Here is a 26,811-nt window from a genome sequence, read left to right on the forward strand (position 1 = left end):
GTCAGTCTAGGTATAAGACATAATATTATATTATAGTATTTAAAAAAAATTGACCTATAATAGGTAGGTAGGTACCTATAATAAATTCCAAATTAATCATATCATAATATCTATTAGGTACTTATAACGCGTTATACATCAACAATAAACCGTGATACTATCATAGATATATAATAGTATACTTTAGATTTTAGAAGTTTCAAGTATACCCAAGAATAATATTACACAATCATAACAAAATAACGAAAATAGTTATTCTAGGTTTTTAATATGTAATTTCGTCCAAATTTTTACTTAAAATGACTATAAAAATAAACTGTGTTAATGTATTTTTTAGATTTTTTGGTAACAGAATTAATTACTTACGTGGAATCTTCTTCTAAATTTTTAATTCTTAGATACAAAAGTTGAACATTTTATACATTTTTAACTAAAAATAATTATTAAATTTTAAATTTGATATATTTTGTCAAAATTCGAACTTTGAACGCTTATAAAAAAAAATTGTGCCTATGTATTTTCAATGTTTTTCAACTGTTATTGTAACAATATATCAGGAGCCTTGCATTACATTTTCACGCTTTTTTACCCAACAAATACATTTTTATTGATATTTATAGAAAAAAAAACTAAAAAATTTAAAACTGACAATGTCCGTAAACAGCTAAAAAAAGAGTCAAAATATTTTCAAAATGATATGGTGTATAGGAAATGCTAATATAAACATTCAGTAAAATTTTCATGTATCTACAGTTATTCGTTTTTGAATTACAACAAAATAAGGAAATCGCTACATGAGAAATCGAGTGAATATCCAATGTTGTAAAAATTTGAATTTCAAAATATAAAAAAAAACTGTGACTAAAGATTTTTAATATTTTTCATCTGCTTTTGAAACAATATACTAGGAGCCTTTTATTAAATTTTCAAGCTTTTTTAATCAACAAATAAAATTTTATTGATATTTTTAGAAAAAAAACTAAAAAAAAATGAAAACTGACAATGTCCGTAAAGAGCTCAAAATAAGTCAAAATATTTTGAAAATGTTATGGTGTATAGAAAATGCTAATATAAACATTCAGTCAAAATTTCATGTATCTACGGTCATTTTTTTTAAAGTTACACCAAAAACCAAATTCAATTTTGTGAATAATCGATTTTGCGTAAAAATTCCCGTTTTTCCTTAATTTTTGTTTTGTTTTTTTCACGGCGCTTTTAATAACTACTGTGAAATTTTTACTTTTGACCCCCCAAAGTACTAACTAGATTGACTTTCTATCAGAAAAGATATTGTTGAAAGAAAATCTAAGCATTTTTACTGACCTAAAAAGTGATGACAGACATAAAAATTAATAAAAATAAAAATAAAAACACACATCATTGTAAAATCGGTATATTCATTGCTTCGCTTATAGAATCTAAAATAAGATAATCCTAATAAAAAATATAAAACCTGAAGAGTACACAAGGTTATTTTGATATTTTTAAGATATATTAGTCAGAATCCTTTAGGTAATCCTCAATATTTAATCTTGAATATAATTATTTATTTTAAGTTATATAACTATAGGAACCTACCTAGTATGGTGTACGCAGGATTTTTCAATTCAGGGGGCGGGGTTAAAATTAGTTACAATTTTATTTTTATTTTGTCCAGTCTAATAATTTCAGACGTTTATTTGCGGTATTTTAAAATGTTTGCAAAACACTGCAGTTAATTAGTAGTTAAAAATGTATAAAATATTAAACATGTATTAAATGTGTAATGTGTAATGGGTAATCAGCTAGCTAAGAATAGACAATTTAATACAAGGTCTTTCATACGAGTAGTTCATACTTTTACCGAATAATTACAGATAATTTTAGGAAAATTGGTATGCAAATAGGTACAATTTTTTTTCAAAAATGAATTCATTCTGGTAATACGTATATGAAATGTACGTATTGCTTACCTACTATAATAGTTGACAGTTGAAACTTGATAAATATTATTATTTTTTAAGTAATATAATAGAGGTAATGGGGGGGCTTCAGCCCGTTAGCTCCTCCCCTGCGTACGCCACTGAACCTACCAAGGACAGTGCAAATAAATTGGAAAATTATAAATAATACGTGCGTTAAACTGAATTTTAATGTTGTTAAATATTATGACTGATTAGTTCGTAGTCATTGTTTTTTGTTGTTGTGTAGATTTTGCTAATTTATAATTTAAAATTATATTATTTTATGCGGACGCATAATTTTTTTTCCCGTCAAAATCAATTCAAGATCATGCACTAGACATTCATTCGTCATAAAGTTGTTGTATAAAAAGCTCAAAATGACAAAATTATAACTAGTGCAAGTGGTTCTAACTAGCTTGTTATACTACCTGCGTTATTTTTTGATAATTGTCTATATAAATATATATATATCATATATTATAGTATACATACTGTCGTACATTCGTAAAAGATTTGTGTAATCAAACCATCAATTACACGCAGTTTTTAAATATTTTAAAAGGTGAGTAAATTTGATTATTTTATTTATGATTTATCTTCTACGAAATACGAGTATACAATTTATTGTAAAAAACTTTAAGCCAACACTATAGCAATAATAGATGACTTACATCCAAATTTTTTGTCTATATGCTTATTTTCAAAATTCAAATCGTTTGTCTATGTTTAACAAACAAAACAAATTAAAATAAAATATTAATTTATCCTGTGAACCAATAAAATATGTCCTTGACTGTTTGTCATCTGTTTAAATAATTGGAAAATATTTTCACCGTAAATAGGTAGCGGTGAATTAGGTACATTCATTTTCAAATTAGATGGTAACTTCCTAATTACTGGAAGTATAGTTAGGGATATATTATTATCTAATTATTTTTATGTGATCCTTTCAGACAAAAAATATATTCGGGAATTTCAGTTCTTAGTTTAGTTCCTACTTATATATTATTAATAAATAATAGGTAGGTAATGTATCATATTTTTAATAATTATTATGGAAAAATGAAAATATAAATTAGATCCAGTCAAAAGATGTCATAGTATATGTATATTATTTTTAACACTAGCTCCTACAAAATAAAAATAATAAAATACAAAATTAACTCACTAATACATTTATCAATTTGCGTATTAGCTGCTTATCTTAAATTTGGATGGAATTTAAAACTATACCATTTTAAAATTGTCTTCTTATTTTTAGGGCATTTTACAAAATATCTGCTGCAAAGAAAAGATCGTATAATTAATTTGCTTGATGCATGTGAAACCATAAGCTACGTGAACCAAATTAACCAATTTGGTTAAAACCACTCTTGAGTAACCATGAAAACACTAATGAAGTTATTCCTGCTAGCACTAGCAGTAGGATTAGCTTCGTCAAGACATTCGAGTAAGTTATACCTAACTATCTATATTTGAATATTATTATTGAATTTTTAAATTAAATTAAATTAACTCTTAAGTCTAAAGTGTAAAGCCCATTGCATGTGGTCTTCATTGGCGAAACCAGCTAGGTGTGAGCTTGCCGCCTGGGGGTCATATATGACATATTATAGAACGGTAATTTAACTTTAACACCCTCAGCCAGGGGCGGATTTACCCATAAGCCACCAAGGCACGTGCTGACGTGCCTAAGGCTCAAAATTCATTGCGCAATTTTTAGTTAATTTTTACTTTTTAGTTTTTTATAATTTCATAATTTATTTTATTTACCTAAATTTATATTTGATATTAATTTTTTTTTGTATACAACTTGCATAAAAAGGAGAATGGCTCTCGTAGCCCCGTCACAGTAACGTATTAATTCATAAGCTATAATACCTAACCTTGCAGTTTGGGTTCAATCCTGCTACCAGCACGCGCTGCGCCGCGCCGCCACGGCTAGAGGCTCGATATCGTCACTCGACGAGGCAGTTTCCGGCGTTGCCTATGTTAATGCATGGGAGGTGGTATAAGGGTGTGCGGCGTAAACACATACAATATCGTGAATGACGCATGCGCAAAATGCCAGCCAAGGCACTCAAGGCAGTCAAATATACTGCCTCGGGCCGCCGGGTACATTGTTATAGCCGCTCTACTAGCTAGGTGGGGGACCGCTCGCACAGTTCTTAGCAAGTAAATAAAATTGGATTGAACCACCTCACACTCGGCATTCTTAGAATACTGGAATTAATTCTGGAAATCAGATGTCTTGATAAAGTAATTAATAATAATAAACATTGCGACGACGCGCGACACTGTCGCCCGTCACCTGCATAGTGCATACTGCTCAGAAGTCAGAAATCTTATAGATTTCATTCAATTTTTATAGTTTATTTCATGGAACATTACCCCCACCCCACCACACCGTGGGAGCACGCCAATGTAAAGGGCGCTAGTGTTGTAATGCCTAGGGGCGGAAATATGGCAAGTCCACCCCTGCCCTCAGCCCCTATTATTATCTATAGTTTATCACTTTACCGGTACTTTATTGATTTAAAAATAGTGCATTGTAGTATTACAACAGTACCAGTAGGTATAATTAAAATCTATATTATAATTAATAATTTATATGTATAAAAACACATATTATATATTATTTTTATCGGTGTTTGAGTGTTTCCGAATAATATTCATGTGCACAATTATTGTGTGTAAAAATAATTATCTATAGGTCGGATTGTATGCATCCGGTGAAGTTATCACGACAGAGCTGAGTGGAGTGCTAGTTTTTTTGCGACAAAACTGATTTGTGCTAAATGCCTAAATATACGAATGACATACTGAATTTTAATATTCAGTAAAATTTATCAGATTTGTAAATGCCAAAAATGTATAGTCATACAAATTACAAGTAGATATACGAATATGAAATAATTGTGCTATATTGTTATATAAATTATAATAAATTATAATAAAAAATTACGGTTCAAAGCTTGTAAAAATAAAAATTTTAAATCAAAGTAAATATAAGTTGATATACAATTAATTGTGTATCCATTTTTTATTTTATTTATTGTATAGTTGGTCTGGTTGCTGACTATTAGGTACCTATATTACATCTATGATCTATATAATATTATTATTTTATATAAATCGTTATAAACATATTTATCAATTTATAATCATTTCTATTCTCCATTCACTATAATATAATCTAGTCTCACTGAGAAAACTTATATTACAGTATATTGTCTTAGAATTAACTAGCTGTATTTTTACTATACGATGTATTATTAGTAATAATACATCGTATAATGCCTATAATAATTTATTACTATTTATTAGGTTGGTATGTTGGCAAAAACCGGCCGTTTGTTCAGTAGGTACCTACCTATAATATCTGTTCAATTATTATTTATTTCGTCGCATAGTCGGTACCTAACCCTCGTTGACGCGCTCAATGTCAAAGATCGACAACTCGAATGAATGATAAATGTCAATAATAACTTTAAAATAATTAAGCACTACAATATTAATTATTAAAGTTTATATTTCTGTAAATTTTTATACTCGGATACCGACTTCGCTATATCGTATTGTCTATTAAGTTAATATTTGTATTATCTAAAACGTCTCATTTTCCGGATGAGTAAAATATATAAGCCATGATTTTCCACTGGTCGAGTAATTATATTATAAAATAGTTGCAACACGGAATGAGTTTAATGTAGGAATATTCTGTATCAGTACCTTCTTATACCTCAATATCTCATAGGTACTCCACTATCGAAATATGTACGGCGTAATATCGAAAGAATAATCGTTTTTTATTTTGAAGCAAATTACAGTTTACATTTTTACTATACATGTGAATATGCGACGGTACAAATTGCATATCCTTATTTTTGTGCAAATAAGGCAAGGATCAAGAGCACAGATCTGAAGGAGAACAGTAATTTTGTTACAAGTACTTACCGCACTGCAAGTCACAAATTCAGTATACGTTGATTATAAATACAGTGCTTATAATATTTATAAAAATGGTAGTATCCAGTAATAGGCACTCTTATGTCTGAGGAGAAGGTGGAGAGGGTGGCTAAGCCCCATTTAACAGAGTCAAACGTTGCACGAAATCAAAATATAAAGATAGGGAAATATAAATAAATACATAGAAAAAAATACCTAGAAATTAGAATACGGATTTGAACTAAATTGAATTTTTCATTTTCAGAATCGATGGTAACTATTGTTAAGGATTACGAAGAGAGTGAAATACTATTATGTTCCTCAGAATGCACCGATGGTTCGTACACTTTGACACTATTTATTTATGCACCACTTTATCATAGTCGTTGTATACAACAATTTTCGGCGCAACGCAACAAAAAATTAAACCATATAATACGCTTTAGGCATTTCAAATGGCAATGTAGTGTTTGGCGAGAACACAAAACATGGGTATTTGTTTAGCGGTAAGACCACCATTATTGCTCCGACCGGCACTGAAGAGGGTATATCGGAAGTATCGATCAAAGGAAAGGCCAATGTCATCGGGACACAAAAATGTGGCGCCATCCTTTATGTTAAGAATCTTGAAATAACTCAAGGGTCGAAGGTATAAGCATGTATTTATTTTCAGAGAGTACATTTTTTCTTAAGAAACTGAAGAATTATTACCTATTATTGTTGTCTATTTTGGCACAGACTTACGGCCATGCAGACTTACGGGAACTAGAGGGCCACCCAGTTCTGTTTTCTTACAACAACGGGAAAGTCGGTCGGAATATCTGTTCGTTGGCAAAGGATACTGCCGCGTCGATGAATTTAAAACGAGCGATCATATCATCATTGCAAGTATCGTCGATACAAGAAGATCAAAAAGGATTTTTCGAGGTGCCTATTTTTTTTCTAATGATTTATCTTTATCATAATACAGCATGCGTGACTCGGTGACTGTAATCAACATTAATATATGCTTTTAGACCGATATTCAAGGGACATGTAATACTACATATTATCCAGGGACAGGGTCGGACTCGGGTCTTACAATAACGAAAGAAAAAGATCTCACACAATGTACGGGGCACGACAAAATCAATTTAATGGGATTTTCATCAGCACAATCGTATCCGGTTAGAATACAATAGTATACACATCACACCTATACATAATAAAAATAATACACAAGAAAGTTAAGTGGTTGAGATATGTGTCTTGTTTGAATTATTATTGTACTTGTACAGATTTATGAAGATTCTCCGTTCTCGACAGCCATTCAGCGTTCTGAAATCCAAATAAAAGATTCTACATTAGTAGCAGTCACCAACAAAGAGACTTTCATCTATCAACCGTTTGGTCCAATTGATGTAGAAACTAGAATAATGGTATCCATGAGTTTGCAATTGGTGAAAATGGCAGGGGTTCAAACCCGTAAGAAAAATTATTTTCCTGTTTTTACTTTGTAATACTCACACACAGACACACACACACGTGCGTATTTATATTTCATCTTGTGTAATTATTTGGTATTACTTGTAGCTTCTTTAAGTCGTCTGAGCAAAAGCCGATCTATTATGTTTGAAAAACCAACTGGAATTATTGGATCGGCAGATGCTGATGCGTTAGTAGCTGCAACACAATCGGCTTTGACTAAACTCGAACCAATAGTCGGTATGGACGGTGCCGATAGTTTTTCATCGTTAGTACAATTATTAAAAGTGGCAAAGAAGGACGACATACTTTCTGCGTTTGAGCAGATTATGAGCGGTAGCAGTGGATACGAAAATACCGAAGTACCAGAGTATGTTGATAAAATTATGAAAATATTATGTACCGTTTAAAATAATATTTAAATCTTTAAATCTTTATTGTAACACGTTATTAACACTCTTATAGGTCAATTTTCATAGATGCTCTAATGGCTGCTAATAGTGGTGAATCTATTGAAGCCGCTGTAGAACTCATAGATAGCAATAAATTAAGCGATTCATTGACTATTTCGTGGTTTAATAATTTGGCAAACGCAAAACATCCAACCAAAGAGGCAGTGGTCAAAGCATCAGTAAATCTATTAAAATATTTTCACTTTGCACTTGTGTGTTATTATAAAATAAATGAATAAAAATTTTATAACTATTTACAGAGCTTACTAAATGACAGAGCTCTAAAAGAAGGCTATCTAGGAGTCGGTGCTTTGTTAAGACAATATCTACAAGAAACTCAGGATTATACTAGTCCTGAAGTAGGAAATACTTTGAATAATTTAGGAAATCCATTAATGAAAGTGGGCAATGGTCCATTATCATCAAACGACGAGGACTTAATTATTGCTAGTCTAAAGGGTCTCGGCTATGCACAATACATAAATAGTGATCTAGAAGATGTGATTATTAAGATTACTATGGATAAAAATACTATTCAAAGGATTAAAGCAGCAGCATTGAATATGGTTAAAATCTATGCTGAGAATTCAAAGGTATGCAAAAATACATATTAGATGTAAATCGGGGTCCGCCGTCCACATGCATTAAAATATCACATTCGATTATTACATTTATTTCACTCTGTTCATGAGTTAAATATTTGTATATCGTAAAAATAATTATATAAGCAAATTAAGGTATACGCTTATATGGTTATGATATCTTTAATTTTGTCAACAATATATTTATCTATAATTAAAAAAATTGTAAATTTTTAATCTTTACTTAGTTACATAATAATGTGTTTAGGTGGAGAAAGCCTGTGAAAGCATTTTTACCGACAACTTGGAAGATTCCGAACTACGTATTTTAGCGTTTAAAGTATTTGTCATTAATCCATGTAACTATAAAGCAACTGTTATAAAAACAGTATTAGATGACAAAAACACCCAACTTCAAAGTAAGATCAAGAAAAATGTTATTATCATTTGATTGAATAACATTATTGTTTTAGTATTAATTATTAATTTAGTTCATTTTTTTAAACTTAATACTAATAAACATAAAAATGATATGTACCTTCCTTCTAATATTATGGTAAGTGCTAACCCTTTACTTTATTATAATGTTGTGAATATATTATGTGCGTATCAATTACACGGGTACTTAATTTTTTCCATTTTTAATAAATATTAAGCGAGTCCATAACTATAGCCATAAAAAAAAATGAAGGATTACAAAAGATTATATTAAAACTTATATTTCTCCTGTAATATGAAAATAAAAAACTTATGTTTATTTAATATTTATTTTGATCAATAATATTAAGAAAATTAACACAATATTATGGTATTATAATATTTTTTTTCATCAAATTTTTATTTTAGTTCGAGCTTACTTACTCAGCTACTTGAGTAATTTACAGACGACCGCGGATGAAAATAAACTAGATCAAAAGAGATTTTATGAAGGAATTAATACGATTTCATCAAAAAAATCACTCAATGATATTCTGCGTTACTCGCGGAAATTGGAATATTACCATCAATGCCCTCTAATACACAGTGGAGTTTTATTGGACGCAGATATTATTTATTCATACAAGTAATAAAACATATTAACTATTATTATTATTATTTTTATTATTATTAGTATAGCTATTAACTCAAGTAAAAAGTTTTATCATTAATTATATTTATTTTTTTTCAAAGAACTTTTTTGGCACGGTCTTCTTCGGCATCACTAAAAGCATACATATTTGGACGTAAACATGACATACTTGATGTAAATTTTATAATACTTTTATTCAAAAATAAAGAATCAACAGTTTTTTATACTATTTAACTAATCTTGGTTACAATTTAGGTTGATGTCCGTATTGAAAACTTGGAACCTTTACTGGAAAAACTATTTGGACCCGAAGGATATTTTGCAAAAAGTAAAAGATCTGCTTTCGATGATGTTAAAAATTACGTAACTCAAGCAATAAACTATGCTAAGAATAGAGAACAGAATGACGTTGATTCAGAATTGTCTTCTAAACAAGTAAATTGTTCATAATATATCAGTATATGATTTTTATTTTAAACCTTTTTGTATTTCAAATCATACAACTAGTATACGGTTAGTCTATAGTTCAGCTACATTACCAATGATTTTTTTTATCGTGAACTAGATATTATCCAGGAATAAATTATACGCTTTTATTTTTAACCAACTGTTTTCCGTAAATATTATGAATTATGATCAAATGTAAAATATTTAGAGCCTAAACAGATTTTTAAAAAACTTATACTACCTATCTATATTATAATAAAAAAAATGAACATGAATAAGTGTGTATCATAGGTACATATAAATTATTATTTATTGTTTTTGCAGGCTTGTGAAAATATGCCTGAAGAAGAAATGAAAAAAATGTATGTAGATATAGCGCTTAAATTATTTGGAAACGATCTTGGTTGGTTTTCATTCCAAGGACGTGAATGTCAAATTACTTACCAACATATAATTGATGCCATACTTAATAATTTTGATAATTCAGTAACCGATAAAAAGGATATAGAAGTAAATAATTATTTCAACGTTTATTTATTTAAATAAAATAAATATCTACTTAATCATTAAATAATAATAAACAATATGTTTAGCTAAACATAAGAAAACAAATACCAATCATCGATTTCGAAAAGAAATATGCAACATGTTCTGGACTTCCAGTTTCATTAAAAATCCAGGCTACGTCAGCTATTAAAATTGATATAGCTACTATATTTGATTTAGATAGTTATTTTAAACATCCAGAAAATTCAAATTTCGCACTCAAACTCATACCTAGGTGATTTATTATAAAAATTAAAATGTATCTTATAGTTAAATTATAATTTATAGTTATAAGTATTATACCTAGTTATATATTATAGTATTTTATGTAGAAGGTTTCCCGCAAGGTTTACCCATTGCGATTTCTCCTGAAATAATAATAATATATCATAAATCTGTTTTTTTATTAGACTAACAGAGACAACGAAAACATATTTTATTTTTTAATTTAATTTAATTTTTTGGTAAAAGTTATTTTTTTATTTTTGAAATGATTTAAGATAGCCATTTTATAGAGTTTATTTTTGTGAACATTTTGACTTTTCAACATTTTACTTTCATTAATTTCATGATTTTTAAAAATTTAGTTTATAGGTAAAACGGCAAAAAAACGGTTTTTCGAACGAGTCTCCTCTACGGCTAATGGGTATATCCTCACGAGACATCCTGTACACATGTAATAAATGTGAGATTACCCCACAGATTTCTATATAGTACTAGATAGCGAACTCCCGCCATGAATTGAAGCTTCAAGGGTGGTTGGCAATTGTATGGTATTTCATATGAAAAATAAGATGATATTATGATTTATTTTATATCGTATTTTATTATTTCTAAACATTTGGGTTACAAAATATAGAAAATTTTTTATATAAGTCATTTTACATTTACTATTTTATTTGACCGTTAAAAAAAATATTATTCCTAATACATTTTGTATAATAAATGAAATGTTTTGCCAACCAACAAAATGGCGACCGTTCACAGCTGAGCTTAACTTGTAACAATGTAAATTGTATAAGAGTTCCTTATCTAGTGTAGTATAGAAGTCTGTGGATTACCCTTTCTGTGAAATGTGAAGTGATCTTTATTTATGAATACGTCAAGAAAATGTTCAGTTTCTTTAAAACTTAAATATGATCCAAACAGTTATACTTAAACAACATTTTGTATATAGCTGTAATTTTATTTAAAAAATATTTTGTTGTTTAGTTCACATTATATTATGAAATTCACTTGCTCATTTTACAAAAAAATGAAAAAGATATATTATATTATTGTTTATTGATTGCAATGAATTGTAACTTATGAATCTATATCAATTATTTTCAGCGGTTCACTTGTTTTCAACTCCTTATTAACAATTGATGGATATACTGTTGATGTTGGATATAAAATAACGTCCTCACTTCATACAGCCACAGGATCTGATTTTTCATTAAAGACGACTCAAGGTCGAGGTTTTGAAATGGTTTATGGACTTCCTTTGGACGTCATGGATATACTGACTATAAAATCTGAAGCGTTTTCAATAGTACAGGAAAAAGAAAGTGAATCGATTGAAGTACCCCTTACGTGTGCAGATGTTGATAGGTAATATCCTGCAGAAAATACAATAAAATGTGCATTTTAAAATACATGGATAGTAACAATTACATTTTTAGGCAATCATATACAAGAGCATTTGAAAATGTTAACAGTACTTTAGGCTTATCGTTTTACGTTAATTATGATTTTCCTTGGAATGGAGAGTTAAAATCGTTACTGCCATTTTCTGGTCCATCGTCACTTTCTTTAAAAGTGTTTAAAGTTGATGAAAATCTTACTGAATATGTTGTGAAAGGAAATTATGACATTAAATGTAAGTATACATACAATATTAATTACCAGTAATCCATTAATCAATTAATAATGTTTATAATTATTTCATAGCGCCAACACTAAAATATATTAAGTTCATATTTGTTACACCAAATGCAGACACCAAACGTGGTTTGGAGGTAGTCGTTGTTTATGATACTAAAGCACATAAAAAATTATTAGCCGAGTTCAAAACTCCATTCACTAAAAAACTTCTCCAAGGTACATTAGTTGATTCAGACGAACAAAAAACCATAGAAGTTAAATATATTGATGGTTCCCAGCACATTTTTAGTGCTGGAGTAAAATGTGAAGTGGTAGATGCTGAAACAATAAAATATTCACCAATATTTGAAGCTAAATACTCTACAGAAGCGAGCACTACAAAACACAGACATCATCTCGTACCTAAGTTTGACATAGAGGGTAACATTCTTGTAAAACGTAATACAAATTCTGAAAGTAATTATCCAAGTAAATTAACTTTAAGGGACGTTGCTTTTGTTACTCCTGAAAGCAGACACTCTTTACAAGGGTCGTTAACTTTTGAAAACCACGAAGTATTAGGAGATGTTAGTTTAACAGCCAATAGTGTTACTATTAATATGAACGGACTTCTTAGTGGAGATTATCCGGTATTCAAATTGGGCTTAAAGTTAGATATGACTAGAAACGAACAAGCCAAACAACAATTATTGGAGACTGATGAAAGCAATGATTATAAACCAATGTCCAAATTTGTAGCTTTACTATACAAAGTTAAGACTTTGAATATACTTACATCACAAGAACTTCATATTGAAGCACCTTATGTATTCTTAAGTAAAAATCATGTCTTTTGGGACGATGATTATTTTGAAGCAAACTGTGATGTACTATTTGAAAACAGTGAACTCACAACGCATGGATATATTATGACCTCCAATCTACTCGATATGACATTTAATGGTGAGCATTATGATTAAATAAATAGTTTAGCTTATATTAATTATAACCTATCGTGTCCAAAGCTAATATCACGATTCTGCCAAGTACTGAAGATACGGGAATATTTGTTCTTGGGCTTTTAGAACATTCTCTTGTTTCTGACCCATCGTTTGCTGGACATGGAGATTTTAAATATATTCAAAATAAGAATAAAAATGGTAGTTATTTTGAATTTAATTCAGAAGACCCAAAAACATTTGGAAGATATCATTTTAATACAGAACATCAGGTCAGCATAGTTATACCATATAAATACTAAATAGTAAATACTACCTACTTTTAATATATAACTTATTTTTTTTTGTTTTTAGTCTACAGATGATGCTTTTAAGTATACTATTTACTATGACGTTTACGATGGTTCTACTTTTACGGTTGATATGAATATTTTAACAGACGATATCACATGTAACATTAATTTTGATTCTCCCAATCCTGAATATAAGTCTTTTATGATTGTACATGGTTGGTCGGAACCAAGAAATACGTATTTATTTGATTCAAAAGTATGTTTTAATGATGATCATAGCAATTCACTTTTATTTTTTTTTCGATAGAGAATGATTTTAAAATAAATTATAAATTTGAATTGTACAGGTTTTATGGCCTGGTGATCAAAATTCAAACTATTTAAATGCAAATGGAAAAATGCTTTTGGACGGACGTCATATCCACATGAATGGAAACATTGATTTTCCATTGGCACATTTAGTAAATTTCCACATATCAGTAAAAAGTAAACCTAATCCCGAAATTGAAGATGGTGGATTTGCTACAGTTCGCTGCATTTCTAATGATAAAGTTTTATTATCCGAAAAGTCAGTCTTTTGATATTTCATTATAATAAAATGAATAATTTTCAATGAATAATTATTAAGGTTCAAGTATCAATTAACACTAAACAATGGTGAATTATATGTGTCTGGAGAGAGTATTTACGACGAGTCACAGAATGTCAAACCTATTAGTTTTGAAATAGTATATAAAAATTACACAGATGAAGGATACGCTACTGGAAAACAAGTATTTATTACGATTAGTTCCACTTAGAAATAACTTAAACAATAATATACTTCTAGATCGCGTACAAAGTTGCACTGGAACATAATAATCAGCAAATTATATACCAAAGACTTTTGCAAGTCACTAAACACACGTTTAACTATAAACAATTACACAAAATAGATGATGAAGAACAAAAAATAATGATGGATTTAGAATATGATATAATAAGTATAAATTAGTCATAAACAAAAATATGTTTATGAATAGTAATGAATATTTAATTTTAGGTGCATGGGATTGGTCTTATAAATTAATATCTAGAGTTGATTCCCCAAATGTTTTTCATTATTTGATTAATGATGACCAAAACTTATTAGAATTTAACTCCTATATTAAATTAGGTAATAACTCATTAGATGAAGAGCATACTCTTAACATTTATTCATCAGAAGATTTAACTGACTCGTATGAATTTAAATGGTTTACAAACTATGAAAAAACAGGTGGGATTTTATATATTTTTAAAATGTATATACGTTGTATTTGACCGAAAAGTACATAATTTTGTAGCATTCAAGTTTTTATATAAACAACGAGAAATAAGAGGCTTGGTGCATTATAGTTTGAACAGTATAAAAGGAGGATACAATTTTATTTCTTCGGGACGATTGTGGTTAGATTTTATTTCAGACCCAAATTCAGAAAGTACCTTATCAATAAATACTTACTATTCACTTAATGAAGGACTTTCTACAGCCAGTGACATAAAAATATGTGTACCGATATTTAATGATAAGGTAAAATAAATAATTTAACTTGTGTGTATAAAAACACCTAGGTACATAAAACATAAAATTATTTAGGAAATGAGTGTCAATACCGCCGTCGAGATGTTTAAGAACTGGGAAAATCCATTAAGTATTCAATTAGAACTTGACATTTTTCCCACTACAGATCAAACATTAAAACTCCGTTCTAGTTTAAATAGAGACGTTCAAGATAGTGGAGTTTTGTATTCTGCCTCGCTATTAGCTCAAAGCGATGTAAGCATGTTTAAAAAGTTTTACGTCTGAAACAATAATTGTCCCAATAATACCGTATTGTTTTTTTTTTATTCAGGGAATGAAATTAGATTATGCATTTAAAGATTCTATATATGTTTCAAGTGAAAAATGGGGAAAATATTTAGATGCACGTTTTATTGATAATAATAATACTATTAGACCTCTTCAAGTACATTTTGAATTACTGCCTAGAGGATTTACTAACAAAGTCTGCATTACCTTTATTTATACTAGTATAAGCGTATAAAACCGTATAACGTTATAACGTATAATACTAATTATATTATTTAAATATAGATGAACATTTTTGATATTGCTGTGATCGACGTTGGTTCGTCAATTATGGTCAAAGATGGAGTTTTGAATACACGGTCACTAATAAAGTACAATGATCATCCATATTCCTTTGAAACTTCGTTAACCTCAAATCCAAGTTTCAAATTCATAATGGGATGGGAAAGTATGTACTAACTTCAAATGAGATAATTAATTTTACATTCTAATTATATATATTTTTATTAGATAAAATGGGAAGTCATGAACAGCTGATGGTCGAAGGTTCTATTGTTATGGATGATTCGGCTGTTATTAGTGCTACTCGTATACAAAACGATGGTAATGACGTCATGCCTGTGGGATACATAAAAAAATCCTTAGACGAACAACATTGGTGGGATACAAGTAACCATTTGAGTACAGAACAATCTAACGAAATTTGGGTGAGTGCATTGTGCATATATTTTACATTACAGAATTTGTTTTGATTCTGAGCGGAGTAATCAATGTATTGGTTATAAAAATGTTTCTATTGCGTTTTCCCAAAAACCTGAAATGTTTAAGCCCATAAAATTTATTCTTATAGTATTCCTAAAATATTAAGAATGCGTGAGGAGAACGATTTTTTTATAAGCGTTTGAAGTTCAATTTTTGACAAAAATGGCTAATTAAACAAAGAATAATGATTTTAGGTTTTTAATTCAAAAATACACACCGATACTTGAAACTTTTACGAATATAATGATTTATTACACGGCATTAGCGATAACATTTTAAAAATATTTAGAATAATTTTAAACTTTCTCTTATTTATACCACAAACCTATTTGCACTGTTTATAGTAAGTCGGTATTGACTCAAAAGTTAATAACAATAAAATATGATATAATATATACGTTATTAGGCAAAAATTAATTTAACCTACCGTTTAACTAACAGTAAAATAAATTACCATAGTACCAGTATAAATATATAATAAAATATTTTTAATATAGGTACTTATAGTAATACAGGCTGACAGCGACTGTACCTCAAAGAGGCACCGTCGCTAGAGGTTAAATTGTTTTCAAAGTAAAGTTATAACGAAAAAAAAAATTTAAAAAAAATTTAATTTAATTTAAAAAAAATTTATTTTTTTATTTTATTGGATTTGTCGAGAAATTATATTAGTGATAACCTATATCTTTTCTTATTATATCTTTACATTTCTATACATATTTTTCTCTCTGTACATATTAATATATTATAAAATGTATTTTACTATATTGTCATAATATTATGTACAATTTAGAAAAAAAAGGCTAAAATCTTTTCTTTTTTTTTTCATTAAAATATAATTACAATCTATACACATTTGGTACAGTAAATAATTTTGATTAAAGATAACATTTACATATCGAGACTAACAGATACTGAGACTCAGTAGTGCCACCCGACAGATTAAATTAGAAGATCTCTAGGCCAGGATCGTTTAAGACGTCTCTGGGGGTTATCATGGATTGTAAAAGAAGATAGGCGTTTTATTAATGGATTATTGTGATGGATTAACTTAAAAAAGCTAAAATCTAAAATTATAATTCGTTTTATTTATTTACCTATAATGGTAAAATAAAAGTGTTCTCTAAACTAGTGGAAGCATAAGTGCAATAAGGGTAATTATATACATTTTGTGGTATCACTTTAATCGGAGAGAAAAAGTAAATTTTCTAATTTAGAGGGGGTTTATTTAGGGGCTTCAAAGTTTTTTTTGACAATGAGTAAAAGGAAACTGGGAATAAAAGGGGTGTCAAATACCTACGTAACACGCCTCTGCACTCTGCAGTTCGCTCGGAATCGTTTTTCATAATATATACAATTAAATTATCGTTGAATTCCAGTTTAACACATAACATGTATATTACACTATTACAGTTACGTACTTACCTACTCAATGACGAGGTACTCTCGTCACCTTCTGTACAGCAAAGCGGTACCCTCTTGCCGACTTTTTTAACATACAAATATGCTATTCTTGTGTTTTAGCAATCATTAAAGGGACAATTCATTGAAATATTTATAAGTGTACACAGCAATATGAAAAATATAATATCTGTGGCCAAAAAGCAGCGTAAATTACGCTTGCATGAAGCAAGAAGAGCTCAACCACAATATCGTGCATTGATGGAATATACGCGTGACATGTTTAATCAAATACTTAATGAAGTCTTGGAAGACGATTATATATTACAAATACCAATGTTGATGTAAATTTAAAAATATAATATTATAGTTTATTTTTAATTTTAAGGATAAATTACTAAATTATATCTGCTTACAGACAAAATACCACAGAAGCTGTATTTTCCGATGTTATTGATTTTATGAATTATAATAGTGACTACTTCATAAACTCGGTTAGGCATTTAAATAGACATATGGAAATGTATTTAAAGAAAATATATAAGTATTATGCAAATCATACAAGTGTACTCTTAAATAAGTTGGCACATAATATTGATGAATTAATCAACCAAGTTGAGCTTACTTTACTGGACTTATTTAGACAGTTAAATCTATATACAGATGCACCTGTGAATGAAATGCAGTCATCAGAACCTCGTTCGGTTAAAGAGTACTATAATAGTAAGATATTAGTTATTGATTAAATGAATTTTAAAATCTTACTAACCTTTTGTTAACAAATAATGGTTAGGTACAACATTCATACTATTATAAATTATTATTTCTTTATAATGTAACATTGAACTAATAAACTACAGTGTAACTAAATAAAACTGTACCTCGCAGATAACACTCGTGTAGAGTCCCAAAAATTAATATGATTTTTGTTTCCTTAATTAGAAATGATGGATAAATTTATGAAAGCGATCGAGAAACTTGAAGATACAATAAAAAACATTAAAGACTTAACAGATGATTATTTAAAGAGCTTGCCGATTTATGACATGTTACACGATCAAATTGAAAAAGTAAAATATTCTAAGCATGAAATAAAATCTATAATTGTATTCATATATTTTATGATGATTATTCGTAGTTAAAATCATACCCTTACAAAGAGAAAGTATGGGAGGAAATACATAACTATTTGCAAGACCTAGAAAATTCAGCTCCGACCAGAGACTTCGCTAGTTTTATCAATGCTTTGGATAAGTACATAAATAATGTTAGTATTATGTGTAAATAACTAAAAAGTGTGCAATAATGTATGTTTATAATTTGAATTTAATCGTGTAGATCATTCATGACATACCGGTGAGCCAAAGAGAGATAATAACCCTGAGGAACAAAGGACTTATAGTCGTGAAGTCAATGATATTTGATTTCTCTAATTACGTAGATCACGAAAGAGCAATGAATATGTATAATGCATTACGTAAACTTACTACCTTTGGCCAGACTATTCTTCACATAGCCTCGCCAAACACATTCCAATATCCAACAAATGAAAATCCTTTGTTAATTGACTTCAATGTATATTATCATAAATATTTGAATCCGTCGAATTTAATACCACCGTTCGATGGTAATGTATAGTGTATACCTACATTATTTTTTAAAGTGTAATCAAAATTATTAACTCATGGGTATTTATTTATTTTGTCGTTAATACAGTGCAAAGTGTTATTATCGACTCCATCAATATAATTACGTACAATAATCAACCATACAGCTTCATGCCAAACACTGGTTATTATACGTTGGCTGAGGATTTTGTAAATAACAAATTTTTAATACTTGCTGGTTACAAGAACAACATTTTAACAAAAATATCGATTTCAATCTATAATGGTGAAAAATATGTACTCGTTTCCGGAGGAAGTGTAAGTAAAAAATGAATTATTAAGCTTATAATACCATAGGTACTGCAGTCTACACCAATTTACAAATAAAATAATAGGTTAATAGGACAATAGATAAATAAAATGTTTTTTTTTTCAAAAATGTACATTAAACATCGTCTATCAATAATAATTATATACTTATATATTATAAATTGAGAGAGAAAATATATACTTACGAGTGTTACAACTATTATTTTCATAATAGTATTATACCCGTGATTTCAATTTAGAAGTATTGTGATTTTTTTAGTTTTTTTTTTATTAACAATATAGATTTTTAACGATGATCAAATTTTAGTTTCTACATTTAAACAATGCTTACAGATTGTGGCTTGGTATGGCGTAGTGTCTGGCAGTCACTGATGTGCTCTGAGTGCCAGCACCAGCCGGTGCCACTATAGTTCCTGGATGGGTGACCACCTGGGTTTTTAGTGGCAAATCCTTGCCACATATATACATGTTGTAAACCAACAGTACCTCCCCCACAGTGATAAAACCTACTAAATAACCCAGGCTAATGACCTCAGATGTTCAATCCTTAACTCAATTTAAAAAAAAAAAAATGTTTACAGATTACCGTTAATGGCAAAAATGCAGATTTTCCACTTATAAATGACAATTTAAAAACATGGAGAGATGTTTATTTCTTTGGAATAGATATTTCTATTGGTGTCAGTATCAAATGCACTTTGGATTTAAGTATTGTTCAAGTGTTTATTAATGGATACTATTATGGTCAAGTGCATGGTTTACTAGGATCAATGTATCAAGAACCTAAATATGATTTAAAACTACCTAATGGAGAAGTAAACCCAACCTATGATAAAAAAAATAATAAGCAAAGAACAAATGCTAAATCTGTATAATTTTAAATTTGGTTTTCATGTTAGTTACCCGATGACATGGCATCATTTTTGCTGGCGTACAGACAAACAGGAAACACCGAACCGACTAATATCGAATTATTACAAACCGATGATCCACTATGTTCCAGCTTGTTCTCTGGAAAATCTTCTCTTAAGTAAACATATAATGAATGAATGAATTATTTAATAACATCTTTACAGTAACAGAACTGTTGGTAATGATTACACACAATTTTTTTTGTGCTTAGACCGTTCTTCCCAACTATAGCACCAGCAGCGTATAGAGCGATTTGCAACCAAATCGTTTCTACAGCTACATCTGAACAAGACAGTTTGAATAAAGCTTGTTTAGTGGCAAAAGCTTTTGTGAGTATGGCCAGACAAAACTATATGTCAAGTTGTAATATTCCAGATATGTGCAGTAAGTATCTTCAACTAATTACGTTGTGATTCTTATTAATGTAATATTTTATATTAATTGTACTTTAAGAGTGTATTTTTAAATTATTGAGCCCCCGTATAGTTTTTACTTTAGATTAGGTACGTATAAAAAAATCAGTTATCTACATATTTTTTTTCATATTAAAATTAAGTATAGAAATATTTTAATATAATAATTAATTCGTGGCTCGGCGCTGTGCTGTGGTTGAAACCAATCACACTACATGGTTTTCTCTACGTGAACGGCCGCTGCCTGTAGTTCTCGGATGGGTGACCACAGGTTCGTAGAGTGAAAAAACCTTACCACACATACACGTATTCCTAACCAACCGTACCAACCTTTCCAACCTTACCGTACCAACTCTACCCCACCTTATAGGCTAATGACCTCAGTCGTCGAAACCTTAAACTAATAAAAAAAAAATAAATACCTAATTAATTCATGATTACATGTTGCGACACTGTAATAAATATCTCAACTGTGTCTGACACCTTTTATTTGTGGACGTCAGTAACTCATGATGCAGGTCATCTCTAATTCATCTAAGCTTTCATAATACCATTGTATACTGGGCGAAGATAATGCCATTTTGTGAATATTTTAAGTGGTAATTTCGTAAATAGTAATCAATATAATTATTTGTGATTTTAATTTACTAGTATAAACTATAAATTATAGCTTTATATAAAAATATTGGTACCTAATAAGTCTTAAATTATTGATGTTTTTTTTTCTACAATACAGTAACGACTTCGGTAAATGAACGAATGATAGACGCGACGAAAAATGTTCAAATATCTGATCCAAAAGACGTAGCAGATATAATGATTTTGTTCGAAGAGATCGTAGAAACTGAACAAACATTTTCATTAATGTTGGATCCATTCATAAAACAAGTTACGAGCAATTTTAACAGCAAAGGAATAAAGTAAATATGATTATATTATATAAGATGTTATGTGCTTATACAATATACACTGCATCGTGCCATCTTGCAGTAGTTTGAGTTGAGATATTATATATTCAACTTAAAGGTAACGAGTAAAAGTTAGCAATCTAACGTTAAATCTTCAAGTTAGTAGGTATAACAGTGTGATAGACGTTTTTACTATACAATATACCAAGTGCGGGGTAATAGCACCAATTAGGTAAAATTGGAACAATATAGGTAGTAGGTATTTCAAATTTTTTGTCAAAAAAATGTTATACGCCGTATGTATTAATTTTTTCAATAATAAAATTATCAATTATCATGATCACGATATGACGTCTTAGATAGGATATTTGTGAACCCCACTGTCTATTGTCCACTGTCGTGTGTCTATTTCCGGTATCTAATGAGTTAATATATTTTCTGTGTTAAAAACACACTATAATACGTGTACTTACCTACACTTTATCAACTTTCTATGTTAAGTTATAAGTTTATAACTAATAACTAGTAAGTAATAAACAAAGCCAAAAAAAATAATTAATGTGAATCTTTTTAATTTTTAAAGTTACTATTTTTGTTCTGGATTATAGTGACGTCAAATTTATTCTTATTGGATACTCTGGAAAAAGTACAGATTCTGAAGTGCATATGTATACAACTAACGAGGATGATGGTTACACCAAGTTATTGAGTAACTTACCGGAATGGACAGAATCTCAGACCACCACCGAAACAGAGACAAGTATGCTGGAATCTCAGCATATGCATTCGTTTAGAAAAGTTATGGGTAAGATGCGTACATATTATTTTACTGTTGGACTTAAATTAAAAATTTAACTTGTTATCGACAAAGCGCAAATAATAATCAAAAGGTGGATACCTAATACTATAATAGTATAATTAGTATAAATATGCAACAAATAGTTAAATAATATACCTATCGGCTATCACTATTCACTAATCCAATTTAACCATCTTAAATCTCCATATTTAATAACATACTCTGAATAAGTCTTAATTTTTAGTTAATCATTAAATAAATTGAAACAATTAACATTTTAAATATATCTGTGGTACAGTCCTATAAATTTATATTAAATAGTTCGTAAGTGATGTAAATGTACGATATTACGATAAACTTTATCGAAGTGACACAAATGTGCTTATTATTTTATGTTCAGGTAAAAATTCAAAAGACAAAGCATACAAACTTTCAGCCGAATACCCATTCAGAGCGAATGCTGTTAAAGTCGTCTTGTCCATCGCGAAATCTCTATACAGCACCCAAGAATCCGTTTATAGCGTAAGTATTGAAGTCTTAAACAAAATAATATGATAATCGATTAAAAATGTACCGCCTTACCCTGCAGGTATCTCAGTACACGTTCAACTACGTATCGTCCTGGTATATGAAACAAGGTATCACGTTTTACCTGATCGCCCCCATAAATCTGAGTGATGCTTCGGATGACGGAATTTTCGGTGAGGACCTACCAACCTATCAAATACGGAAATCCTTTAACATTTCAGGGGAGGGTGGCTAACATTATTAGTTACAATATGAGTGGGGGGAGGCTTGATTCATATAAAATAAAAAAGTTATCTTTTTTTGCGGGTGCTCAGCCCCCCTTTTGATTCTCGCCTATACTACCAATATTTTGTATTTAAAGATAAACGAAATTATGATATTATATGTGTGTAAATATTTATTATATTTATACGATACCTAATTTTATTATATAGATGTTTTTATGCATAAAATATGTAGTATCCGTACGTTTAAAAATCTTAGATGTATATCGAGTAGAAAAATTAACAATTTTTAGTTCTATTAATTTGTTGTTTTTTTCAGGAGCGAGTGGTGTGAACAAGATTTATACAAGTACATCGCCGAATGGTAAATACAGCGACGACGGATATACTTACGACACATCATTGGAGACAAATTTGGTGTTAGAGGTGAGTAAAATTAAGCTGAGTCTCAAGTAGGTATATATGATATTGATGTATATAGTAGAGTAGTGTCTTCAGGAATCCCCGCTGGATGGAGAGGGGAAAATCTTAAAAAAGTGATAGTAATAAAATGCATGGTTTCAATTAATGTAATGCATTCAAAAACGGTATGGTAAAAAGTGTGTGCATTTAAAATCGAACCAGGTCAGTCGACTGATGACGAATAAAAAAGTATTGATTTTTTTATACACACAATTGTTTGTAAGACAACAATATACGTGCCATATTCACCTAATGTGGGTCTATTTTACGTAATATGCTATTAAATTTGGCAAAATCGAGGTCCGTTGGTCCGCGTATATGATTGGTTTATTCACCGTTCACCCTGCTGCAGCTGCATTCCCCGAGAAAGCCATCACCGACCGAGACGAAGACGTGCTTTCGATGACATTTTACAAACCTGCATCTATATGCCGAATTAAAACGATTTGTTTTTGTCTTACAGACGAGCGGGACCATGTACGATTCTCGGTTTTTCGCCGACACCTCGAGTGCGCATTTAAACGCTTTCTTGCAGTCGTTGTGCAGAACCATTGTGGACATGTCCGCTAGTGATGCAGCGATCCCGATGAGTTGTTCCAGTTCGTTGTACGACGGAGTGATGCCGTACGCGAAGTGCGTTGTCGTCACCAGCTGACCGACGAAATTAATATGATTTGTAGAGGGTGACACATATTATCGTACTCATACATAATAATAATATGTAACACCTGAAAAACAGTTATACATAGGTAACGAAATTTTTTTTACGTATCGGTTAAAGTTTTATATTTTGTAATCGCTTAACCACTTTTAACATAAGCTATACCTACGCGGTAGCCGGGCGCCATCAATATATATATAGTTACCTACCTATCATTCATATTTGTGTATTAATTATTTTTATCTTCATTTACAGATATGCAGTAATGTGTGTTTAGATCAAATGAAATATTTAAGCCAACAAATTATTAATTATTTTTTAGATCAAAAATATGTATCACCACAAAAAAATGTTTAAATGTATTATTATTATTATTAAATTAGTTTAATATTACTATCGTAGTAGTTATTATTGTTGTATTTATTTATTATTACATAATAATATAGTACCTATGAAAAAAATATAAATGATTTATTTAAAAGTGAATTATGAGTATTTTAAAATATACAAAAAATTTGGTTATAAAAATACAGGCTGTTGTTTGTTAACTGTTTCTCAAATTTGGCAAATGCTTAAATTTGTTAAGGAGTGCTCTTCTGTGATACCAGCAATTTCTCTTTTCAAATGAGATCCAACCTTTTTACTGTAAATGATGAAGCTTATTTTTATATTTTATAAGTACAAATGATAAATCTAAATAATTATTGAAAATATACGGTCCTTAATGAAAGGTAGGTACAGCTATGTGCCTATGTATTTAAAAATTCCAAGTTAGAATTTGAATAAATACATTATTAAAAGAAAAATGGGAGTGATTGGTGAATCATACAGAACAAATATTATAGATACATATATATAAATATATAATACGATAAAAACTTAAATATATTACAAGCCAGTTGCAAACATACCAAATTACCAACATTAGTAGTGTACTAGTGTCCATATGGGTGTACAATGACGTAGCGGTAGAAATGTCATCAGGGAATCAGGATATTTTAATTTTTAAGTGTATTAATATACACTCAGGGGCGGATTTACCCATAGGCCACTAGAGTGCCTTGATAGACATCAATTAGATCATCAATTAGACATCACATTATTATCAAGTCTCTCTATAGGCCACCAGGCACCAAGGCACGTGCCTAGGGCGCAATATTTGTTGGGGTGCATTTTTTAGTTAATTTTTACCTTTTAGTTTTTCATAATTTCATAATTATATTTACCAAAATTTATATTTTATATTAATTTTTTTTCGTATTCAACTTGCACGAAACTGGAGAATGGCTCTCGTAGCCCCGTCACAGTACCTAACGTATTAATTCATAAGCTATAATACCTAACCTTGCAGTTTGGGTTCAATCCTGCTACCAGCACGCGCTGTGCCGCGCCGCCACGGCTAGAGGCTCGATATCGTCACTTGACGAGGCAGTTTCTGGCGTTGCCTATGTTAATGCATGGGAGGTGGTATAAGGGTGTGCGGCGTAAACACATACAATATTGTGAACGGCGCATGCGCAAAACGCCAGCAAAGGCAGTCAAATATACTGCCTCGGGCCGCCGGTTACATAGTACGAGTATATTATATAGCCGCTCTACTAGCTAGGTGGGGGACAGCTCGCACAGTGCTTGGCGAGTAAATTATTTGATATATTAACTGGAATGACCCACCTCGTAAGTGTGCGCGGGCGCGCGACCACCAAAACTGGTCTGTTCTCTAAATACTAGAATTAATTCTGGAAATCAGATGTCTTGATCATAGACATAATTAAACAATTATAAATGTCTATGGTCTTGATAAAGTCATTAATAATAATAAACATTGCGATGACGCGCGACGCTGGGCACTGTCGCCCGTCTCCTGCATAGTGCATACTGCATACGGCTCAGAAATCTGCTAATCGATTACGATTATAGAGACTAGAGTGCTCACCACCATGACAAAATAAATAGGTATGTCAGCAACTCGTGATACGCATATTTGTGACGTAAGCATTTCTCCAACTGGCTGAGCGGTGTAGTTGTGGTGGAGTCTTCGGCGGCGGCGGCAATTGCGGCAGTGACGGCGGTGGACCAATGAGAACCGGAGAAATGCTTACGTCACAGTACAAGGCTGGGTGGTGGGTGGGTGCGCAATTTGTTTCTAAACCGGTAATATTGCTGACATACCTATTTATTTTGTCATGCTCACCACCAAATCATAGATAATTTTGCTACAGATAAATCAAGGCGCAAAATGATTTAATTATTGTACAAGTGAACAAATTTACCTATGAAAAATTGTATTAATATTTATTTGTTTAGTTGGTATGTTTAAATATAAAAAGCAGGCAAGTGGATGTCGCTCTTCTGTACAGTAGATTACAAGTGGGTCATTGTATAAATAGTTGTATTAGACTTGAATTCAATGATATAATATCATAGCA

The 26,811-nt window shown here is 30.1% G+C and overlaps 1 protein-coding gene across 1 annotated transcript; it reads left to right on the forward strand.

The window, feature by feature from the left end:
- The first annotated feature begins 2,342 nt into the window (after window positions 1-2,342).
- On the forward strand, window positions 2,343-24,709 carry LOC100159010 (apolipophorins). The gene is made up of 46 exons (XM_008185731.3): window positions 2,343-2,505; window positions 3,205-3,393; window positions 6,157-6,228; window positions 6,338-6,540; window positions 6,630-6,818; window positions 6,908-7,057; window positions 7,169-7,355; window positions 7,464-7,725; window positions 7,821-7,986; window positions 8,068-8,400; window positions 8,657-8,807; window positions 9,235-9,451; window positions 9,559-9,631; window positions 9,713-9,892; window positions 10,229-10,414; window positions 10,498-10,685; window positions 11,783-12,043; window positions 12,115-12,311; window positions 12,383-13,258; window positions 13,321-13,526; window positions 13,609-13,803; window positions 13,895-14,115; window positions 14,176-14,320; window positions 14,377-14,530; window positions 14,590-14,805; window positions 14,873-15,099; window positions 15,166-15,345; window positions 15,422-15,574; window positions 15,664-15,826; window positions 15,889-16,085; window positions 17,665-17,885; window positions 17,960-18,264; window positions 18,484-18,611; window positions 18,680-18,808; window positions 18,880-19,168; window positions 19,258-19,466; window positions 20,060-20,293; window positions 20,378-20,508; window positions 20,602-20,774; window positions 21,540-21,723; window positions 22,320-22,516; window positions 22,911-23,032; window positions 23,100-23,211; window positions 23,582-23,688; window positions 24,188-24,473; window positions 24,641-24,709. Exons 2-45 carry the CDS (start codon window positions 3,327-3,329, stop codon window positions 24,377-24,379), a joined length of 8,748 nt encoding a protein of 2,915 aa, XP_008183953.1. The 5' UTR covers window positions 2,343-2,505; window positions 3,205-3,326; the 3' UTR covers window positions 24,380-24,473; window positions 24,641-24,709.
- The last annotated feature ends 2,102 nt before the right edge of the window (window positions 24,710-26,811 follow it).

This window comes from Acyrthosiphon pisum, chromosome A1 (genome assembly GCF_005508785.2).
Source record: "Acyrthosiphon pisum isolate AL4f chromosome A1, pea_aphid_22Mar2018_4r6ur, whole genome shotgun sequence".
NCBI classification, from domain to species: domain Eukaryota; kingdom Metazoa; phylum Arthropoda; class Insecta; order Hemiptera; family Aphididae; genus Acyrthosiphon; species Acyrthosiphon pisum.